Source organism: Takifugu flavidus, chromosome 3 (genome assembly GCF_003711565.1).
Source record: "Takifugu flavidus isolate HTHZ2018 chromosome 3, ASM371156v2, whole genome shotgun sequence".
In the NCBI taxonomy this organism is placed as follows: Eukaryota; Metazoa; Chordata; class Actinopteri; order Tetraodontiformes; family Tetraodontidae; genus Takifugu; species Takifugu flavidus.
This window is the reverse complement of record NC_079522.1, coordinates 5,540,036-5,560,994: the sequence shown is the minus strand read 5'-3', so window position 1 is coordinate 5,560,994 and position 20,959 is coordinate 5,540,036. Positions and strand designations below refer to the sequence as shown.

The window sequence follows — 20,959 nt, the reverse complement described above, 5'->3', positions numbered from 1 at the left end:
ATTATTCGTCTGATATTCATTAATATTTAGTTGGAATGACTCACATTTGGAGGCTAAAATGCAAGGTCAGATTTGGAAATTTGCGCACTATTTAACAGAGCGTATTCTTTTTCACTTCGTAAGTGTTTAAAGTAGAATTAGAAAAAAAATAAACTAGAAATGTTGAATTGTTACGATTGGAAACGATTAATTGGAGATTCTGTCGGGGTCAATGTTTAGAAATCGTGAAATGAATTCTTTAAAGTCTGCAAAATTCATTCAGGCTTAGTTCATTCACTCGTTTATATGTTTAGAAGCCTTTTCCTTGCTGAATTGGGCTTTTTTTGGGCCATTTACTCGCGTTTTGATGCTTCGAATTGTGTGTATCCTTTGCGCCTTCCATCAAAAAAGCGCAGGCGATAGCGCCAGATCGTGTCATTGAAGTCTCCCCGGCGCAATAGCGCGCACGGCCATCGTCTCATATCTGCGCGCCTCAGCCCGTTCCGTCGCGCCGCTCATCCGCCCGGTCAAAACGTGCCCTCGCCGCGCCGCAGCCAATCAGAAGCGGCCTCGGCGCGGCCAGGAAGTGACGTCCCGCGCCCGTGCGAAGTGTACAGTTGTCACGGCAAAACATTATCCCACAACATCCTTCCGTGTTGGTGCAGGCAGGGCGAGAGGATTCCTCCCTCTCGGGCGTCATGTTCCGGCCGCAAACGCACAAACAGCTGTGATATAGACTGTTTCCATGTGACCACACATCCTCTCCGGCTCCCTCCAAAAGCAGAAGACCGGCGACCTCCCTCCTCCACCCCTTTTCTTTATGTGGCACCAACATCCAGTCACGGATCTGAAGTAACAGGCTGCTGCTTTTAAACAAACCGGGAGAAACTTTTGCCTGAACTGCCTGCGCACGTTGACGTGCGAACAGTACAGAGCTCGCTGCTTTTCTTTTTTTTTTTTTTAAATCCTGTGCGCACCGCCTCTCTCCTTTTTTATTTTTACGTGGGTGAGCAGTGTGTGCTTGTTTGTGGCACCTCCCCGCTCCTCCATAGATCCGGCCGCTCTACAATGCGCGTCTTGTGCACCTCCAGGCTAGTTTAGGCAGAAAAGATCTTGAGATTTCTCCGTCTCTCCCCTCGGTTCGGACTCTGGACCCGCGCGTCATGCGGCGACACCTGCAGCTCTCCCCGGTCCGGTCGCAGGACCGCTCGGTCCCCTTGTAACTGGATCTACATTTCGTTTTTGAAAGAAAAACAAACTGTTTTCGGAGGAAGGACGGGAGGGCATGATCTCTACTTGCAAACGGGAGAAAGTTAAAAAGAGACGGTAAAAGCTGCAGCGACAGACGGGGAGAGGAGATCATCTCAGACTGTGACCCTTCACTTGTAGATGTTCGATCAGGCTACGACTATGGGCGATGGGAACCACCGCTGTGGACCCAACCCCCTGTGTCCGGACCGGATGGAGACAAAGTGCCGCGCCGAGATCGGGAGCCGGTCACCGGTTCAGAGCTCCACCGACACCCCGGGCACATCAGCGTCTACCCCGACGTCTTCCAGCGAAGATGGGCATGACAAACTTTTAGGAGTGGACCCGGACTACTGTCGGAGGATATTAGTCAGAGGTGAGTGGAAATGGGGGGAATATTATATGCATACAAGGAGTCAGATTAAACATCTGTGAGGAATTTAATGCGATTCTAGCTGCAGTGCACCATCACTGTAGGTCAACATCCACATGTGCTGATATTATTAGAGCAAACACAACATTTTTATTACAACCTGGGATGATTTTATGCCATTTTAAAATGCCCAGATGCTGCCGACGTGTCAATAAATGAAATACCAGCCTCTGAAGTTTCTATTTTAACATTTGCGCTCCCATCACAGCATCTCTAGCTTCATTAACAAAAGGCTACTTTCACATTAATGATTGATACCCCGGGCCACACCCGCGTGCTTTTTGATTTATAATATTTTATTGCAATTTTTTTTAAAAAAAATAGAAAACCTCTTCGAAATTCTCGGCGCAAGACTAAATTGAAATACATATAAATGGATGTGTCGTCTGGATAAATCAGTGCCGCAAAACGTCTTCCTGGACATTTGAGGTGATACTGGACCCAAAAAAAAAAAAAAAAAAGTGAATAATAAAAAACGTATGTCGTAAACTCAAATAATAATATTAATTCAATGGGTGCGTGGTGTCATTTGTACGTCTGCCTGTGCGTATTTGAACACGTCACTGCCTTTGTGTGTCAACGTTGTGTTGATCAGAATAATATTTGTTTGAATTTTGAGCGTCCACGCCCTCCTCCTGGATGCCATCCGTCCATCCATCCATCCACGAACAGCACCTCCGAAAAATAATAATCATGATAACACGAACGCTCGCACGATAATAGAAAAGATGCTGATATAAATTGTGTGTGGGGCGAACATTTGTCAAAAAAGGTTTGTGCGTGCGTGTGTGTGTTTTATGTGTGTATGTATGTATGTATGTATGTATGTGTGTGTGTGTGTGTGTGTGTGTGTGTGTGTACGTGTGTGTGTGTACGTGCTTTCTTTTGGTGTGTCAAATTGTTTTGGAATTGAGTGTCATTGAAACAATGTGACTCGGTTCTATTTGCATTCGTCTTTATATTTAGATTCCAGCGTCTGTTGTTGCAGTCCCAGAGGGGGAAAATCCATTATGGCGTGTTAGGAATATTATTACGATATATGTCTTTTTTTAACCTTGAATTTGACAGGCCTTCACTTCTCAAAATACAATTGAAGAAATTGCACGCATTTGATGCATAAACTCAGTATAATATATTATATCTATAATGTCTATTGAAATCGCTACACAGATTTTAGCTTATTAAATGTCTCCCTTTGTGCAATAAAATGGCAATAAGAGAGAAAGATTCCAAAAGCGAACATTAATAAAAACAGCATTTCTAAAAACTTGCTTCGTCAGAGCGTCCATCCGGCCTCGGATCCGTTGCTAGTTTTTAGATTTGATATTACACATAGCAGATTTATCAGATTAGGAAGATTTGTGATCTCATGAGAGCCGCTTGAAGGTGTTGCTATATTTTGTATCAACGCTGTGCAGAAGGACAGTGTTGTTGCCTAAAACCCTGATGCTGCAGTGTGATTCCGCAGCTCCAGGATGTGTGTGGTGTTTTCTGCATGGAGGCTGGGGTCACCGGGAGGTCAGCAGGTCTGGCTACCGGCGCTGCCTTCTTTTTTCCCCCTGCCTCTCTTCTCTTTACGCGAATTTAATATATAACTGTGTTTATTTATTTTCTTCTGGAAAGCGTAGAAATCGTAGAGAACAAAATGCGGCATTAATTATGATTTATTGGCAGGTTTTCTAGGAGCTCTGGTGAAAATGTAACTCGCGTTACACATCGTTACGACCAGTGCGTAAAGATGGAGAGCTCGGGTTTCACCCAGCAGCTCAGGCCCCTCGGCTATAAGGAAACACATAAGGAATCACCAAACTTAAACCTGATAGGATTGTCGCCTAGATGGATTATAAATGTCATTACATTTTCTGTACTCTTAAAATTCACCCTACCGTCTATTTTCCTCACACATTTTAAATATCCTGCAATTGCGTGAAAGCGACGGGCGCATATGTGCACGGCCTCTACCAGTTTAAACACACATATATATAACAGATTGAACTCTTTTTCAATGAGTTACTGAAGCCAATAGCCTATAGAAGCATCATAGCCGTTCAGTTCTATCGGTTTAGTTTCATATTTAATTCAGGGCTCTTCATATTTTATTGGATTACATATTTTATGACGTTAAAACCATGGACAAAGAGCAATTCTTGCCCGTCCTGCGTCTTCACTGCATCTGATAAATACAAACATACAAATCACCATCGGCTGGATTTTATTGAGGGTATGAAAAGAAAAAAAAATAATTTATTTATATGTTTTTTTTGTTTTTTTTTACTACGCGGCTTCCTGGCGAAAGCTTTTTATCCCTGAATATTTTATTTGGGACAAATTAAAACAATATAAATAAAAAACGAAATCAATAAGATAATTTCACTCGCTACGTTATTTTAAAAAAAAGAAATCTATATTTCTCCAACTCTGGGATGTATAAAATATATTGTAATGAAATAAAACACGCAAAATATCTTTTATCATTTATTAAGATACTTTTTTCTATTGTTAAGGAATAACAGTGACAAAAATGTAGTTCAACTGTATTCCCCCCATCCCTCCCACCACTGCATTAACTACCAATACACTTTTTAACTTGTAAGAAAATAATTTAGTGGCGGTTTTACATCTTCTGCGCATGCGCAAGAATGCCCACCCTGCACAGAAATCCGAGTAACGTCCACGATGCCTCAGTTAATACTGAATAAAATTGAATGAAAAGGTTTTACAAATGCACGACTGTGTTAGCTAACAAACCCAAAGTATTTATTGATGGAACAGCGCGTCATTTGAGGCGATACGTAAACAATTTTCATGGCAAATAACAGCTTTATTCAAAGGAACGCATCAATACTCTCCTCCACAAGGCCATTAGCCCATAGCTGCCTTCATGAATATTGCATATCTGTCACGTTTCACATCTTCATTGAGCGGCGTGAGCGTGCGCGTTCACCCCCGGGTCAATCATAATATTTCCAAAGTCTGGAGTTTGTGCTTCTGTCTCAGATTTTGTTTTATTTTTTGTAAAATTCTGACTTTTCCGGACAGATGCTAAAGGCACCATCCGGGAAATCGTGCTACCGAAGGGCCTCGACCTGGACCGGCCGAAGCGCACGCGGACTTCGTTCACGGCGGAGCAGCTGTACCGGCTCGAGCTCGAGTTCCAGCGGTGCCAATACGTCGTGGGCCGCGAGCGCACTGAGCTCGCGAGGCAGCTAAATTTGTCTGAAACACAGGTAAGGAGCTAATGCTAAAAGTAGCCAAAAACTAAGCAACCGACAAAGGAGTCTGTTATCAAAAAATCTGCACACAATCATCCATATATTTCGGTCTATTTATGCTAATAAACCATTCTAAAAGTATTTTCCCTTTACAATTAGATATTACCCTTTTAAAAAAAAGGCTATCTTACCTTGTCCGAGATATTAATTGACCCTTTGGCCAATCAGAGGGAGCGATAGATCCACTGCCCCGCCCACAATCGACGTGCAACGGACCAACGTTATTGTCTTTCAATCTAAAAGAGAGAAGATGGGAAAGAAAAAATAAATGTCTTTGAATCAAGTCTACAAGTTCATATCATTAGATTAGCATTGCAACTGTACAGTTATTGTTTTTAATCCCCATTACCTGCACCTATACGAATTTATAAAAATAGATTTATTCAATATCGAGGTAGAACGTGTTTTTATTCTCCCGGCGACTAAAACGAGGCCTGATTTGCCTTTATATTAAGCAGGTTTTTGGAATAAATTTCACGCAGTTGTCCATGTGTGCGACGGAAGGGGTGCGCATCATTCATCATGGTTCCATCTTATTTAAATTCCTGGCACAGAGTAGTTAAAAACCAAAACAGAATACATTTTTTTATAACTTTGATCTATAGTCCAAAAAAGACGAAGGTTTAAGAAATAAAGTCACCATCACTAATCATCACAAAATCTTTTTGTGTGTCCTAAACCTTGATTGAAGTTTTAAAAACAAACAAACGGGGGAAAAAAGCCTCGTTCAGGGTCCGGAGGTGAAAGGGGGCTCATCCTAGCATGTTTCCTCAGGTCCGAGCTCTCTGTGTTGTGCTATGGCCCATAGTTCTTTAAACAAAGTATCCATTCACTAAAAAGTATGTTCATCCTAAATATTCAAAATAGAAAAACCTAAATTGGCTATTTCACCTGATCTAAAACACGTGGACAAATATAGTTAGCAAAACCTTAATATATGGAAAGTGGCATGAAGGATGGAAGAACAATAAATGAAGATAGATACGATAGATGAAGACCTGTAGTTTTTTGTTTGTTTAATTTTTCAAAATAAAACCCCAACAATAATAGTTATCTTAATAATCTGATAGTTATCAATAATGTGGTGACGTTGTTGTTATTCATGCGGCGATATCTGCTCAAGGCTAAAATTCTTTATATCAACACTTTAAAGATGAGGTAAGATTCCATTGGGTTGAACCTTATCGAAGAATATATTTATTCTTGACTTTAAGGAAAAGTTGAAATTCGGCCCAAACACCTGTTGCGGATACGCGTCCTGTAATGTCGTCTAAAGTAACCAAGCAACCTCAGAACCCAAGGTGGTGGGAAGTGCGTGTGTGTGTGTGTGTGTGTGTGTGTGTGTGTGTGTGTGTGTGTGTGTGTGGACACAGAACAGCCACTGTGGCCCTCATTAGTGCTGACACTAGGGGTGTTAATGGGAGGGCCTCAGCTTCCTGCTGCTGCAGAAGAGGCGCAGGGCGGGAGCTGATTGGCTGAACGAGACCGTCAGAAAAGTGCCTGACCTTCATCTGAGAATAAAGTGTAAATAAAGAAGTCCCCGCTCTAATGGCGTGAAACATCCAACCCACCGCTCCCAAATTCTCCGAACTATAGGTGCCACCGAGGCGGCTTTTAAACGTGATCGAAAAGCTTTTCGCTGGCATTAGTGTGCGCCGCTTTTATCCGCCCCACTTTTATCTATTTGCAGAGTTTGCAGATTTTTTTAAGCGTATTCGAGGTTGATCGCAAAATAAATAAATAAATAAAGGGAAATGAGCGTCTCCAAAGTATGAGGGCCTTCACAAACGTGCTGTTTGGGACTTACTATATATAGTTGTTTATTTTCTGGCGCGAAACTAAAAGCTTTCAAAGACCATTAGGCATATTATTATTTTTCTCTTTTTAAATGAAATATGCATTTGAATTCCTATTGAAACTGAATGAATGTCGCCTATACTCATCTATCTATCTATCTATCTATCTATCTATCTATCTATCTATCTATCTATCTATCTATCTATCTATCTATCTATCTATCTATCTATCTATCTATCTATCTATCTATCTATCTATCTATCTATCTATGACTTTTCCCCATTATTACCCCCTTTTATCACTGCAAAATTAATAGGAGTGGCACCATTTAGTGTTTTTTAACAGCGCTCCAGCGCCGCCCCGTTAGTTTGGAATTCGAAGTCACCGCCCACGTGGCTGCAAACGCACACGACACGGACGCAATTTGTGCTTTTTGTCACATTTCAGACATCAAAAACATCAAAGGACCAGCAGCGAAGTGCAGGAAGATAAAACGCGTCGAGGCGCGTTAAAATTGGGCAATTTGACAAATGAAGACGGACGCGTCATCAAATTAAAAGTGTTACGCTTCAAGCTGCCGACTGCTGATCGTTACAGAGTAACAGAGTAATCTGTTACTGTAGAAGAGCTCTCCTCATCCCAGCAGGTGGCTCCCCGCTACTGCGTAAACACAGTTATGGGGATGTCCACCACACACGTACACACACGGAGAGAGAGAGTGATAGAGAGAGGAGGAGGAGAGAGAGTGATAGAGAGAGAAGGAGAGAGAGTGATAGAGAGAGGAAGAGAGAGAGAGTGATAGAGAGAGAGTGATAGAGAGGAGAGAGAGAGTGATAGAGAGAGAAGGAGAGAGAGTGATAGAGAGAGAGGAGGAGAGAGAGAGTGAGAGAGAGAGAGAGAAAACCCCGGGTGATTTCACTTAATATCGATCACTCTTCTTTGGCCTTTTCTTTGCCAAACTTTCCTCTTCTTGGACCTGGACCAGCCTGTTCTGGCCTTTGTTACACACCCTGCTGTGTGTCCTCCACAGTTCTGCACTGATTTCCATGTTGCGGTACATCAGACCACTGTTATTTGTTGGCCTCGCACACAGAATATATGGTTGTTATGGCGTGTGCATGGTGCTAAACTGGATTAGTCCCTGAGAAAACCAGAGAGTACTCTTTTTTAACACAAAAAAATACACAAATGTGTTCCTTTTCCCTCCTCGCAGATGTTTAGACTGATTTGAGATATTTTTGTGGACAATTTATAGATTGTGGTAGGGAATTAACTTTACTCAGATCTTTGTTTTCTTCCTGTCTCAGGCTGCTAAATTCTTAAAATCCTGTAATTGTAGCGTGAAGCTCTTAGTGTATCATCTGGTATTGCTCTGCTCATTTATTTAAAACTATTAAAATAAGCGGCCTGCCCAAGCCAAGCAGACCACACGAAGGCATTTATATCATCGATAAAAAGACGTATTCGTTTGCGTTTGACAGATTTTAATTTCTGTTGACTGAGGCGCAGAGTTTCGACACAACAGCAGGTAGTGTTGCGCCGACCTCTGGAGAATCAGGCCATAGAGGAGACAAGATGACAAGTTGTCCCTATGTGCCTACATGCAGTCAATGTACCCGTTGTGTATTTCGTTGTCCACAACAGGCCCAGACAGACGTTGTCTGGCCACTCGTCTGCGGCGTAGAGGGCCCAGCCATGACGTATAGCTGCGCAGATGTAGCAGGGAGGAGGACGCACAGTGGCCAGATTGTTCGACCACTCAGAATGGAGAAGGAGATAGGAAGGGACCCAGACAGACAGACAGACAGGCCGCTTTTGTGCATTCGGATTAAATGTTTGGGCTTCTTGTTGTAAAGAAAATGACAGTATTTCCTCTTCACGCTGCAGTGACCTAAAGCGAGAGCCGTCCTTTGCACGAGAACTTTTTGTCCAACTCGCGGCCGTTCTGAATGAAACCTGTGAGGCCCTGATTATCTAATCAGCTGATTAGATAATCAGAAGAATTGTAATTAAGTTGCATTTGCCTTTTTGTCTTTAATCACTCTGTGGGAGTGAATTGGCTGGTTTCAGTATGTGTGTGTGTGTGTGTGTGTGTCTGAGTGAGGGAGAGAGATGCCAAGGATGGTACAATTTTCCAAAAATCTGAAGGACCATGTAATCGCTCCACTGAGGTGAAAACAGGGAAATCAGCAAAGATTGGGTACAAGAGCTTTTCACTCACGCAAGCACACAGGCAGACACACACGTGCACTTAGCTTCCCAATCTTACCCATTTAAACCGTTTTTTCACTGGGGTGCATGCATACAAACATGCAGACTCTCGTTTGTTAGTGGAAGTGTCTCTTTAACAAAAGGGTTTTAACAAAACCCTTTGGGGAAACCTTCACAGCAATAACATTAATTAAAGTTGATCACAGACAAAGGTAAACCATACAAAAACATGCCTACAAGAGATCCCTATCGGACGCGCTTTGAAAGGAAATTCCATTTTGTTTTTCCTGATAAATCCGTGCCAATAACTGTGGAGAAGTCAAAGGTAATCTTCAGCAGGATGTTTTGAGGGTCGTGTGGAAAGTGGCTGCGGGATGACATGTTAAATAAGGCACGGACCATGATTGAGCCCCGGCGAGTTCTCCTGGCAACATTGGACGCCGGGGCCGTGAGGATAGGAGGTAAAGGCTGTTATCAAAACTTGGTGGAGTGGAGGCCCGTGGAGGAAGGTGGAGCGAAGAGGGTACAGGCCTCCTAACAGACCCAAGTGCTTTTGCGTTAAGGAGGATTAGGTGGCCATATCTACTAGCGATTCTATAAGACGGGGTTAACCCCCGGTTGAACCTGAATGGACATGCGCTGCGGTGATGAGGTGCCAGACCGGGGTTTTTAGCACAGGATCGGTGAATCGGGCTACACGAAAAAAAAGATTGGAAGATATTCCGTTCGATATGTTTTCACAATTGGACATGATGGGCCTTTTGTTGGCCACGGTGAACCTGTTTCCGTATCAAGAAATGATGAAAAGGTTACAGTCCCCACAAAACAAGGCTTCAAAAATGTCACATGGAAAATGATGGACGCAAAAAAAAAAAAGATCTTTGGAAATGCCGAAGCCACAAATATGTGACCTCCAAGTATGCCACCAATAGAGAGGCCAATCATCCCGATCATCCAGAAAAAAAAGTAAAATATATATTTTTTACAGTGAAATTAGCCTAAATGCCCACCCGGGGAATACCCAAAACAATTAAATGCCCCTTGTTGTAGCAGCTCTTGAGTATCTTTATTAAATATAATTGAACCATGACAACCAACCCCTGGATACGGTGTGTGGTCTCGTGCAAATAAAATAAAGCTTCAATCAAAGGATAATCATTTTGAAAGACCGAGTCGCTACACACGACTGAGTAAGTCATCAGTTCCCTCTCTTCTTGCTGTCCTGTTTGATCGATAATTAGGATCGACGCTCTATCACGCAGCTGAACACACACTCGCCGCGTTACATACAGTTAAGTATGCATCGGCCCATTACATGCAGTTGAATGGCTGCTGGTCTGCCTGGTACAATCCCCTGAAGGAAAGGGGAAAAAAGCAACAAAAAAAGAGAGTTTTCATTGTGTGCTGCTGCTCATCACATGGCTGGGATCAGAGGGCCTGGACCGGGTTAGGGTGGGTGAACCGTGAAGCTGGAGGGGGGTCAGGGAAAGTGTGAAAGACGGTCGGCTAGCGTCCTTCTTAAAGACTTTACCACCACAATCCAGCCTTTTTAGTTTGCATTGTGGGTATTACGGGTATTATGGACAGGAAAGCGAGGTGTTTGATTTAATGGTTACAGCTTAGAGGCCAGAAAAGCTGCCATGTGCTTCAACCAGTATAATGTGTGAGGTGCATGTTCCCTTTTAATCCACAAATTTCTACCTTTGCGCCATTTCTTGCCTTAATCTCGTGGTGTATTTAGGCTACTCTTGGGGCTGATGAGCCTCTGACCACAGCCCAGTTAGACTTCCCAGCTTTCCCAGTACAGTAACCCATCCTTAAGATACCTCAAAAAATAACCTAATTCCAAGGTTTTTCATGACAAGTAGGCATAATTCTGTAATGATCTTTTAAAAATTGTTTTTAACTCTTCCCAGTTTGGATTTTTTTTGAGTGAGTGAGAGGTCTTGTTCTTCCTTCTGAATGTCTTTGAGTTGTGCCGTTAAGCGGTGTCACATTTAAGGCATTTATAACTGATTAATCACAAAAATGATCCGTAAATGATAGCATTATCAGTTTAAATGGGTTTAAGGGAATAGGAAAGAGTGAAGGAAATACCTGAAAAATAGGCCCAAACCTAGTAGTAATTTCACTGCAACCTCAATACTGTAAGAATTAACATTGAAAATTACTAAATTTGGATCATAACCAACAATTTACAGTGTTCATTTTGATATTTATCATAATTTAAGCGAGGAAATTATAGATCTATTTGATAATTTCCGGGTGTATATTACCGATCAAGTGTTTAAATTGATCTCCCCCTCTCCCACCTTCGCCTCCACCCTAATCCCCTCATCTGAGTTTACCCAGTGCCCCTTGAGAGGGCATAGTGCACGGGGCTGGGGCACTAAGGGTGCGGCAGGGCCAAATGCAGGTCACACCATATCCAGATTTCCCTTTGGTAATCTCTGCCCCAGCTCTGAACCCTGGATCCCATTAAAAAGGATTTACATCCAATAGTGTAGATGTACCCAAGGCAGCTTTGCTTTTTCTCATCGCCATAATAAATCCCTGTAAAACACAAGCAAGCTTTTGTTTTTTTCCCCCTTACTTTTCAGAAATGGATAGGAGGACTGTGGTTAGGATGCACTAAGCCACATTCTGGGGGTGGAAGGGGTGTTTCTTTGGCATTTGGAGCCTTTTCGTTAGATGGCTGGTGGACGTTGGTGAACATGTTCCAAACCGCTATCTTCAAGAAGCCGCGTCCACCATCTAAATATAGAGCCATAAATTCCACTGCTTATCCTACTTGGCCAGCCGTCTCTTCACATTACAGTTTGCTGGTGTAAGAGTTCCCCTCTGAGCTCTACGATCCATTCTGATCCCATTATTTGTGTCACGGTCAGCAGTCGAAAGTATGATCTCACTGGTCCTGGCTACTTGTTTAGCTCACCTTGTTGGTGCACTGATACATAATAGCACAAGTGTAAGTTAATGAGGTGGTTCCACGTCACTCTGGTTTTGCCAGCTGTACTCAGCAGGTGTTAGCCTTAGCTGTGGTTTTTTAAAGATGTGCTGGAGAAGATGCGGATTTGCAATTGTATATGCAAACATACACATCTAGAATTGCTGACAGAGGCAGTTTTCCTTTTCGTATTTGATATTTTTTGTCTAGTTCTGTTTTGTCTGCTGTATGCACATCAAAGCACATCATCCCAATCTTATCTCCCAGGACAAAATTCCTCGTGTTGTCATTTTGCTAACAAACTTACAAACTCCTGTAAGCAAAAACTAATCTCACGGCAAGATAATAAGCACGGAATGAGAACAATTTGGTTTAAAACATGACTTAGTCGACCCCCAGCATTTGGGAACCATAAATCTGACAGATACGTGCAGTGTTATGTCAGGACGCAGCATGGTGCAATGTGAGATGTGTTAAATATATATAAACAATGGATAGTCAGCACAATTTAGTCCTGGACTTCAATATTTGATCTTGCTCAAATCTTTGAGCACACTGAGACAAAGTTGTTGGAACGAGCGCGCAAGTGTTTGACAAACCTTTGAAGTGAGTGTTTGAAAGTTAATGCCCTATTTGAAGTGCACAACCCCACGGGAACGTTAAATTGTCGGGCAATCGACCTCGAGTCGCTCCTTCGCACCCGCACCAATCGTGACACCCGCCGAGGGCTCACTGGATCCCACTGATGAACTTGGTCATGTGAGAACAGTCACGTGTTCGGATCACATGTCACCGCTGTGAGTGTGAGTGTGCTCATATTGTCCAGGCTGCACTTGAACTGACTGTACTGGTTTGGTTGTGTCATTTACAGACGGCGCAGTCAACAAGTTGTCCTCTCCGATCGACTTTAACTTTAGAGGCTTCAGACAAGGACGGGCGACACAAAAGTACACACAGCGAGCAGTTATGGAAAAAAATTTTTTTTTGCTTAAATAAGTCTAAGTTAGCATACATTTTTTCCATTCAATTTTCTTTACGGTTTTTGCATCAAAGGAACAGAAGATTGTTTTGTGACTGCCTACAATAAAAATTTTGATAATATGAATTCAATTTGAAGTAGATTTTCAAATTAAAACTTCCATTCAGAGATGTTCCCTTCATCAGGTAAAGACTTTTCTAGGTTAAAAAAATGACAGTGGGAGCAGATCAAGTCTGGTCAAAAGAAACAAAGGAAGATAAAAAAAAACCCTCTGCAGTTGGCACTGCAGAAATGTTCCATTTCTGTGAGCCTCCCAGTTAATCTTGAACTGCTATGATTTATTGTTGCAGTCATAGAAAAGAGGTTAAAAAATGGGCAAAATTTCATTTATCTGCCTTCATACAGTTTATGAAAAAGAAAAGTTGACTTCCAAAACTTTGCCATTGTTTCTTGAGTTGGCTTTGGCGTTGTCGGATCAAAGGCCGACTATAACAAATTTCGCTCCCCCCAAGTGAAAACATCTGCACACAACTTTAATGAAAATGCAGCGAAAGCATTCTATGCATCTTTCATGCCTGTGATGTCTCTATGTGCTTCGATCCGTCACGACCCCTCCGTAGCCTCAAACTGGCATCAAAGCCCCAGCCCCCCTGACCTCACTGCGCGTTATACATTAAAGCAGCGCTGGCGTTCATCAATTAAACATGCGAGGGCGAGGACGTGCAGAGTTCATTGAGCACCTTCTTGATCTTCCGCTGGCGGCGTGATGGTGAACTAGCGTGAGAGCAGATGATGATGGCAAGTGTTCTGTCGCAAGCTTTCCTTTCCTCCGGATTCTCGAGGTGAACAGCAGCGGTGATCCAATGGCCTTTGCTAGCAACACTATTTTATGCACATACAATGGCTTTGCCTCCAGCCACATTCACGTATATGCCAGTTACACATCTGTTCAAATTTCTGTCGACTGGATGAAGGATTCGTAGTCTCCTTGTGTGTGTTTGTGGCGGAGCTTTTAACTCTTTACACTGGTTGTGTTCTCGCAGGTCAAGGTTTGGTTCCAGAACCGCCGGACCAAGCAGAAGAAGGACACCACCAAGGATTCCGACAAACGCTCCTCTTCCACCAATGAATCATTGGCCACCTGCAACATCCTGCGCCTCCTGGAGCAGGGGCGACTCCTATCTGGTCCCGCCCCGCCACCAAACTCCCTGCTTGGGCCACCGCCGCACCCGACGCACAACGGTTCCCTGCTGAGCAGCCCCGGCGGGGCCTCGTCCACCTCCCCAGGCATCAGCAGCAGCACCCCGCCCAGCTCCTTGCCAGGAGGGACTTTCGGGTTGTCTCTGCCGTCCCTGGGCGGAACTCCGCCTTCGCCGAGGCTCGGAGTCCCACCACCGCACTCCCTTTGCTTTTCCATGCCGCTGCTAGGCGGCGCCCACCATGAACTGACCTCCGTGTACGGCTGCGGTTCCTCAGCCTTTGAGCCGTACATGCGGCTGGACAGGAAGGAGGCAGATCTGGGAGGAAAGAAGACGGTTTCTTAAGTGACGGGGTCTTCTTTAGGGACTTTAGAGGTCTTTGTAAGAGCATTCTTTGACACTTGAGCAGACAGGCGAGAAAAAATCGGAGCAAAATAAATGCAGCTTTGGCTGCAGCACCATTTTGTTTCCGCAGCACTGTGGCCCCCACGCTGACACAAAATGGTTTTAAAAAAAGGCTCGATAGAGACGTCCCGTAAAAGAAAAAAACTGAAAAAAAAACCTGTGAATTTTTTCGCAAAGCGCTGTGTGTGTATGTCGTGTGAACCTCTTTTATTGCCACTCTCTTTACGGTGGTTTTAAGTGAATCTTTTTTTCCCGTGAGTTTGTGTGTGGTTTTCTCTTCATAAAGGCCTTCATTTACTGTTCAGGAAAAAAAAGAAAAAGAAAAAAACATTACTTGACACGGACAGTTCAGATTGAGTCAGCGTCTGAATGAGACAAGTGGCATTTCAAAGAGAGCAGTTTGAACACTTTGCTGGCACATATTCCCGTACAAGTGGCCATGTGTGGTTTTAGATGATGTCCTATCTCAATATGGAACAAACGCAGAAAAAAAAATAGAACAGTAGCATTTTTATATGAGTCTGTTTGGTGTCCAATGGTAGGTTCTGTAAATTCTTTATTTGGTTGTGTTTGTGTATGCTATTATGTGGTAGGATCTTGACAAAAAGGTGCAGAGATCGGATATCTAGGTCCGATAGGTTCATAGAAAAGAACGTGAGATGAGTAGCTGTGTGAGAAAAGCTGGCCAGGCTCCTGCCAAAGCATTTCTGGGATTAAGCTGTGGAGGTGTCACACTTGTGCTCCCCGGTCACCGAAACAGTCACGCAGAGGAGCCAGATTAACTTCCCAGTCCTTGAAACATGCATCCTTGTTTTAAAAAAAAATTATATATATATATGAAGGACGAAATCAGAGGCAATTGACATGGGTATTTCTTTAAAGTCACAGAAACTTCTCCAACTCCAGCAAACCTTTTGGTCCGTGAATGAGCCCGTCATATTTAATTCTTCCTATTTTTCTTTGAATTAATAGCTGTGTTCGGGCCCCCCCCCCCCCGACCATCACCTCTAAGTATAAGTTGGCCTCTGCTTGCCCCCACTGAAAGCACTTTATATGTGTAGGTTTCTAAGCATCCTCCTGAAAGTCTCTCCTGACCTTGTCTAGCAGAAGAAAGACATCGGTAATTTCAACTTCTCTCAAAAATTCATGCAGAACAGCCTGAGCGAAGGAGGGGGGAAGCGCCCGTTTTAGTACTTTTTCTCTCTGCTTCCTCAAATTTCTCCAAAGAAAATTACGAGCCGACATAACGAACACACAATTTGCCCTCAATTTGCGAGTGTCAGCCTTGATATCGCCCCTATTCAGAACTCTCGGGCCGCCTTTCAGTTCCCCATTCCAGTCCCAGGTTTCATCACACTCGCGGCTTTAATACTTTTAACACCGGTTCATTTTTGCCCTTCTTGTTTATGACTTGAAAATAAAAATTGGAATAAAGCCTCCCTGACATCGATTTTAAAAAGACCGGGCCGGTTCTGGAGCACCCTGAAATCTGCCTGAGCCATCGGCGCGCAGGGCCTTTTTTCACCCGTGTAACAGTGGCCGATTTGTTGTTGTTGTCAAACCGCCGCCGCCGCGGAAACACTCTGTCTTTGCAGCACCTGTGCTGTTGTTCAACACTGTATTATTTTCCACAAGCATCATCCATAATTCACACGGCCGTGGCATCAAATATTCAGCGGAGAGATGGAGCTGAGAGCTCGTTCGTCTTGTTTTAGGCCCTTTCACCAACTCGACCCCCCACTGCCCATCCCCTACCCCGTTTCAGCCAGAACAGCCTCCAGGTGAAACATTTACAGTTTTAATTTCAAATCCTGATTTTCTCTTTTGTCGTTGTTGTTGTTTGTGTGTAATATCAGATGGTTAAATCGGGACCGAAGCTCCACTCTCACTGTATCACGCACTTATGGACAGCAGCAACCTCGGGGGAGAGACCTTAAACTCGAAAACGCTGCTCCTCCCCTACGTGCTGGGCAGACTGTAGAGTCCCTGCGGCCGCTAGGCAAAGCCCATTGTCCCTCTTTTCTTGTCTCTTCACATTCCAGCTGAGCAGAAGCGTTGCTTTTCGCTGTGCCTGCACGATGTGCGACATCTTGCACTCGATTCGGGTTAAACACCATCACCTGAGACGCATTTAAAGGGCCCCGCCGCGGCCGACATCATGGTTTCCTTCAAGTCCTTTTGAGATTGTGTAGAAATGTTCCTTTAGATGAAAATAAGAAAAAAAACAGATTCCGCTTGATTTACGTTTACTTTGTGCACAGCCAAGGTCCTGAAAAGGCCATAACTTCTGTCTTGAAGCAGTATTTTTTATGTGTTTTATTTTTTTTTTGTCAAGCTAATGGCACCAACTACTTAATATGATCAAGAACTACTGTATGTATATATATAAATTTATATACTAGGAATATATATGAATGGGTTTTTGCACAAGTTATCTCCATGTCCGCTCTACGTGATTTTTGACCGGAAAAAATACAAAAAAAAAAAGCAAAAAAAGAAGATTCAGAAAAAAAACAACTTTATATATGCTTTACATTTCTTTGTCTCATTAACATTTTGCACTTATTTAAAGAGGCTTACTTCTGTTTCGGGGCTGACAGAGCAGATTTCCCGCTCCGCTGAGATACTGTACAATATGTATATGTATTTTTATTCATATGCATATAAATATATGTCTGTAATTTGCCTTCTGTGTCCTGTTTCCTTCATTTTGTCCCCTTTGTCAAGGACATGCTGGCTGGGGATGAGAAAGCTTTTTGAGAAAAACTCCTCTCAGAGGGCAAAACATGTTTCTTTTCTGCAACCCCCTTGATAAATACGAAAAGAATATTATTTTCTTTGGACGGGGGGTCGCTCTCTCCTGCAGATTGATCAAAAAAAAGTATATCCTTGAATTCTTTGTCCTCAGTACTATTGCAGAACAAACCAAAGCATTGGACATTTTAACCTTTTCCAACCCTCTACAGAGGTGCAACCATTTTAATCTTATTTTGGTTTGCATAGAGCTACACAAAGCCTGAATTGATGTGCCCTTGGGACATTAATTGGATAAAATTATGAGTTTCTGCCTCACAATAACGTGGATTGACTAAGGCTGTTTTGCTCTTTGTCTACAAGGAACAAATCTGGCCTTTTTAAAGGGCAAAATGCGTATTTTGATGGAATAAACAGAATCCAAAGATGACACCGGTTATGCACACAGATATTGTTGCCCACGATTTAAAACATAACATGATAAATACCAGCAGATTCCTAATGCTTCAGATAAAAACATTCCACACTAAATGAAAGGGCACACTATTGAAGGATTATGTCCATTGTAACCTTATAAATCCATTCTGAAAGCCACCAGATCCGTACATTAGCAGAGGTAGAAAGAAAGGTTAAAAAAACGACCTCAAATTTGATTGGTGGCAACATTATGGTGACTTGACTGCTGCAACGTTTGCAGGTTGCATTCAAAAGAAAGAACTTACAGGTTCGGGCTCACGCGATTCACACCTCAAATGCGGGGAGGTTTGGTGGCTTCTCACTCCTGTGCCACTTTTAAAGTTATAAGGAGGCAACAAGTTGCCTGTGTCCACCAGTTAACCCAGACTTCGGTCAGCGGAACTTCTCCGACGCTGCAACAATTGATCTGCATGGTGCCAATTATAGTGATTGGCAGCTTTGTTTGAATGAGGAAGAGGCAAGAAGAACAGCAATGGAGACCAGATGGGTGGGCCGTGGCCGGGATCAGGCAGGGATGGGAGCTACCGCGCTGACAGCAGCTTCCAGAGAGGAGCAATGCGCCTAATTGGTAGTTTTAATTGGTTCACTCCGACCAGCGGATGTTCTAACGCAAAAATTACAGTTTTCAGTCTAACTGTGCGTGTGGACATGCAATTTATGAAAAGTGGACTTTTCTTTCTGTTTATTTTCTTAAAGCACCAGTCATTTATTTTGCACGTGCCAGCAGAGGTAACAATCAAGCTTATAAATTATATAACAATTTTCAGTTCAAACGCCGCGTTAATAATGATGATTTCAAGTAAATTCCTTTGGAGATTAAACATCGATTAGAGTCTCAACAGCGGACTGAACTCAAAAGCTCATCTGTGGTGATGTGCAGTTCTTTTCGCTTGCAAAAAGCCCAAACAATTAATAAGAAAATGAATGAGCAGTCAGAGTTAATCAGCAGCCCGTAAAGTCATTATGTGAGAAATGGTGAAATTAAACCCTGTTACACAACTTGTTTCAAAAGTTCTTTTATTTTTAAGTCAGAAAAATCAATAACAAAAATGCAACGAGTGGAAATAAAATCTCCATTATTCAGTGCGAGCAATACGTGCAGCTTAAATCTATAACTCACACTAAAAGTATTGCAGGTTTGCAGTTTAAATTTCAATTAAAGGCTATAAAACATTTTGGCAGATGTATATTAATTTGTCAGAAAATAACATCTGAGACCAGTAATAATGAAAGACAAATAAAATCCAAAGAAAGACAACTTGACATGTTATAATATATAAAACACATTTGTTGTAATAGCCCAATAGAGTACTTAGTTCCTTTCAAAATAAAGCAAATATGCTTTCCTTATACCTACGGTGGCTCATAACCGGTAAAAGAGACCAATGCATACCAGCAATTATCACGTTAACCTTGGTTTAGTCTTAAAACTGGCAATCATTTTCAACTTGCTGTAAATATTGATTTTCTATTATGAACAAAAGGCTTACTTGTGAACACATGTGAGTTTTTTTGTTTTTTTTAAATTCAGAAGGTTTAAAGGGAGGAATATTTAATGCTTCCTATACCTGTTTTATCTGAAAAGGAGCCAGCAAATCTTTATTGACAGTCTTGTGTCTTAAAATTTAAAGGTGGATTCAAAGGGGGGCCCTTTCATTTGAGGGGCCAGACGCCTCTGTGGTGTGCTTGCAAACACGAGGACGACTGGGGTGAAAACTCACAAACAAGTGTCATGAAACAGGAGCAGAATGCAAAAAGCAGGAAACTAGCATGACCTGATGTCTGTCAGGTGGAGCTGACATCGTCCCCTTGGCCTTGTTTGTCCTCTAACAGGTGCCGTACGTGTTTGTGTGATTCTAGAGGGTCCAAAGAGTTTGAGGAATGCATCGCTTTCCTGCTGCCCCTCCCGCCCTCTCTCTCCCTCCCTCCCGCCTCCTAAAGCAGCTCAGCGACCCATCAGGGGGCCCCTCCACTAATTAGGGTCACTAATTGGGGGCTGGTCAGGGCAGAGACCCCTCCACACCTGCACAGTCATGTGACACTTAAAGAGGTGCACGGGGTTATGGGTCACAGAGGTGGGGGGGTGGCGGAGAACAGGGTTTGGATTAGTTTGACTGACCAGAATAAGAAATGGGTTAAAATAGGAAGGCAGCAAGACAAAAGAAAGGGCGAAACGCCTGTGTTGCGAATTTTGGACGTTCAGTAACGAAGCCATCACGTTTTTTAAGGTTTTCGAGAATTTCCTTCATTTGACCCTGGAAGTTTGGAAGAGGCGTGTACTCAGAGGACGTGTGAATGAGTGAAAAACACACTGAGACATCCAGGTGGGGACGTGCAGCCTGGCCAGAGGTTAATTGCCAGGTGACCTCAAGGACAGGACAGCTCAGAAAAGGGGCCCAAACCCATCCGACTCCCTCAGCTCTCCTGGACAAAGTGACGTCCGCCTGTTTTGACACTGTTCACACAAGAGTTGAGCTTAAGTGGGCCAAAATAAATTCCTGCGCGCCGAAAGATGAGAAATGTTTCCAGGTCAACGAGAAAACTGAGTGTGTAAAAATGCCGACTGTTCAATTTCCATATCATGTAGATGGTTACCAGAAAGTTTAATGGATAATTTACACTAATTATCAAAGCTAAATGTGACTAATTTTGAATCTTCTGTGCTTATAGTCACACTAGAAAATAAAAAAATGATGCTTATAATCTTAATAATTCTGATTATTATCTAAAACATTCATTAATAATGGCTTTTAATTGTCTTACAAGCATTAAAAATTCTGTCATGCTTGTGAAAAGAAGCCTATTAACTGGAAAATATTGATTATTCCAAACATCTTAACTTAACATGTGTTTATTAAAGGTGTTGAACCTATGTCTTATTTGCAATACTCACCAAAAAAGCTGTGAAATAAAAAACCTCCCTTATGCTGCAGCTGTGTGATGAAGGTCCGCCACGTCATTATTGTGCAAAATTTTCCCCTTGATGATTATACCAAGGCAAACGGGATCTTCACCCAAACAATTGCACGCGAACCCTGAAAACTGCATTTGGAGGCTTTGTGACCCCTCGCACGTCTTTGCACCATTTCCATTTCCCATTTCTCCGCCTTGGGCCTCGCTCCTGCATTCGCCAACGCAAAAAAAACTTTGCCGCCTGGCCTTGCGTTGTTGTGGCGGGAACAGAGGACGCAGCCTCGCCTTTGTGACCGCCGAAATCTCCCTTTCAGGAGCTGAAGTTTTCAATTACGGCATTTCCGT

General features: G+C 42.9%; 1 protein-coding gene across 1 annotated transcript; it reads left to right on the top strand.

Annotated features, from left to right (window-relative positions):
• The first annotated feature begins 409 nt into the window (after positions 1-409).
• vax2 (ventral anterior homeobox 2) lies at positions 410-17,156 on the top strand. The gene is made up of 3 exons (XM_057027394.1): positions 410-1,603; positions 4,700-4,887; positions 13,910-17,156. Exons 1-3 carry the CDS (start codon positions 1,369-1,371, stop codon positions 14,408-14,410), a joined length of 924 nt encoding a protein of 307 aa, XP_056883374.1. The 5' UTR covers positions 410-1,368; the 3' UTR covers positions 14,411-17,156.
• The last annotated feature ends 3,803 nt before the right edge of the window (positions 17,157-20,959 follow it).

What these genes read in the sequence shown, in the direction of transcription:
- vax2 (XM_057027394.1), top strand. Translation starts at nt 1,369, where the DNA reads ATGTTCGATCAGGCTACGACTATGGGCGATGGGAACCACCGCTGTGGA. An exon ending in TCGGAGGATATTAGTCAGAG is followed by an intron (nt 1,604 to 4,699) that starts GTGAGTGGAAAT and finishes TTTTCCGGACAG; the next exon opens with ATGCTAAAGGCACCATCCGG. An exon ending in TAAATTTGTCTGAAACACAG is followed by an intron (nt 4,888 to 13,909) that starts GTAAGGAGCTAA and finishes GTGTTCTCGCAG; the next exon opens with GTCAAGGTTTGGTTCCAGAA.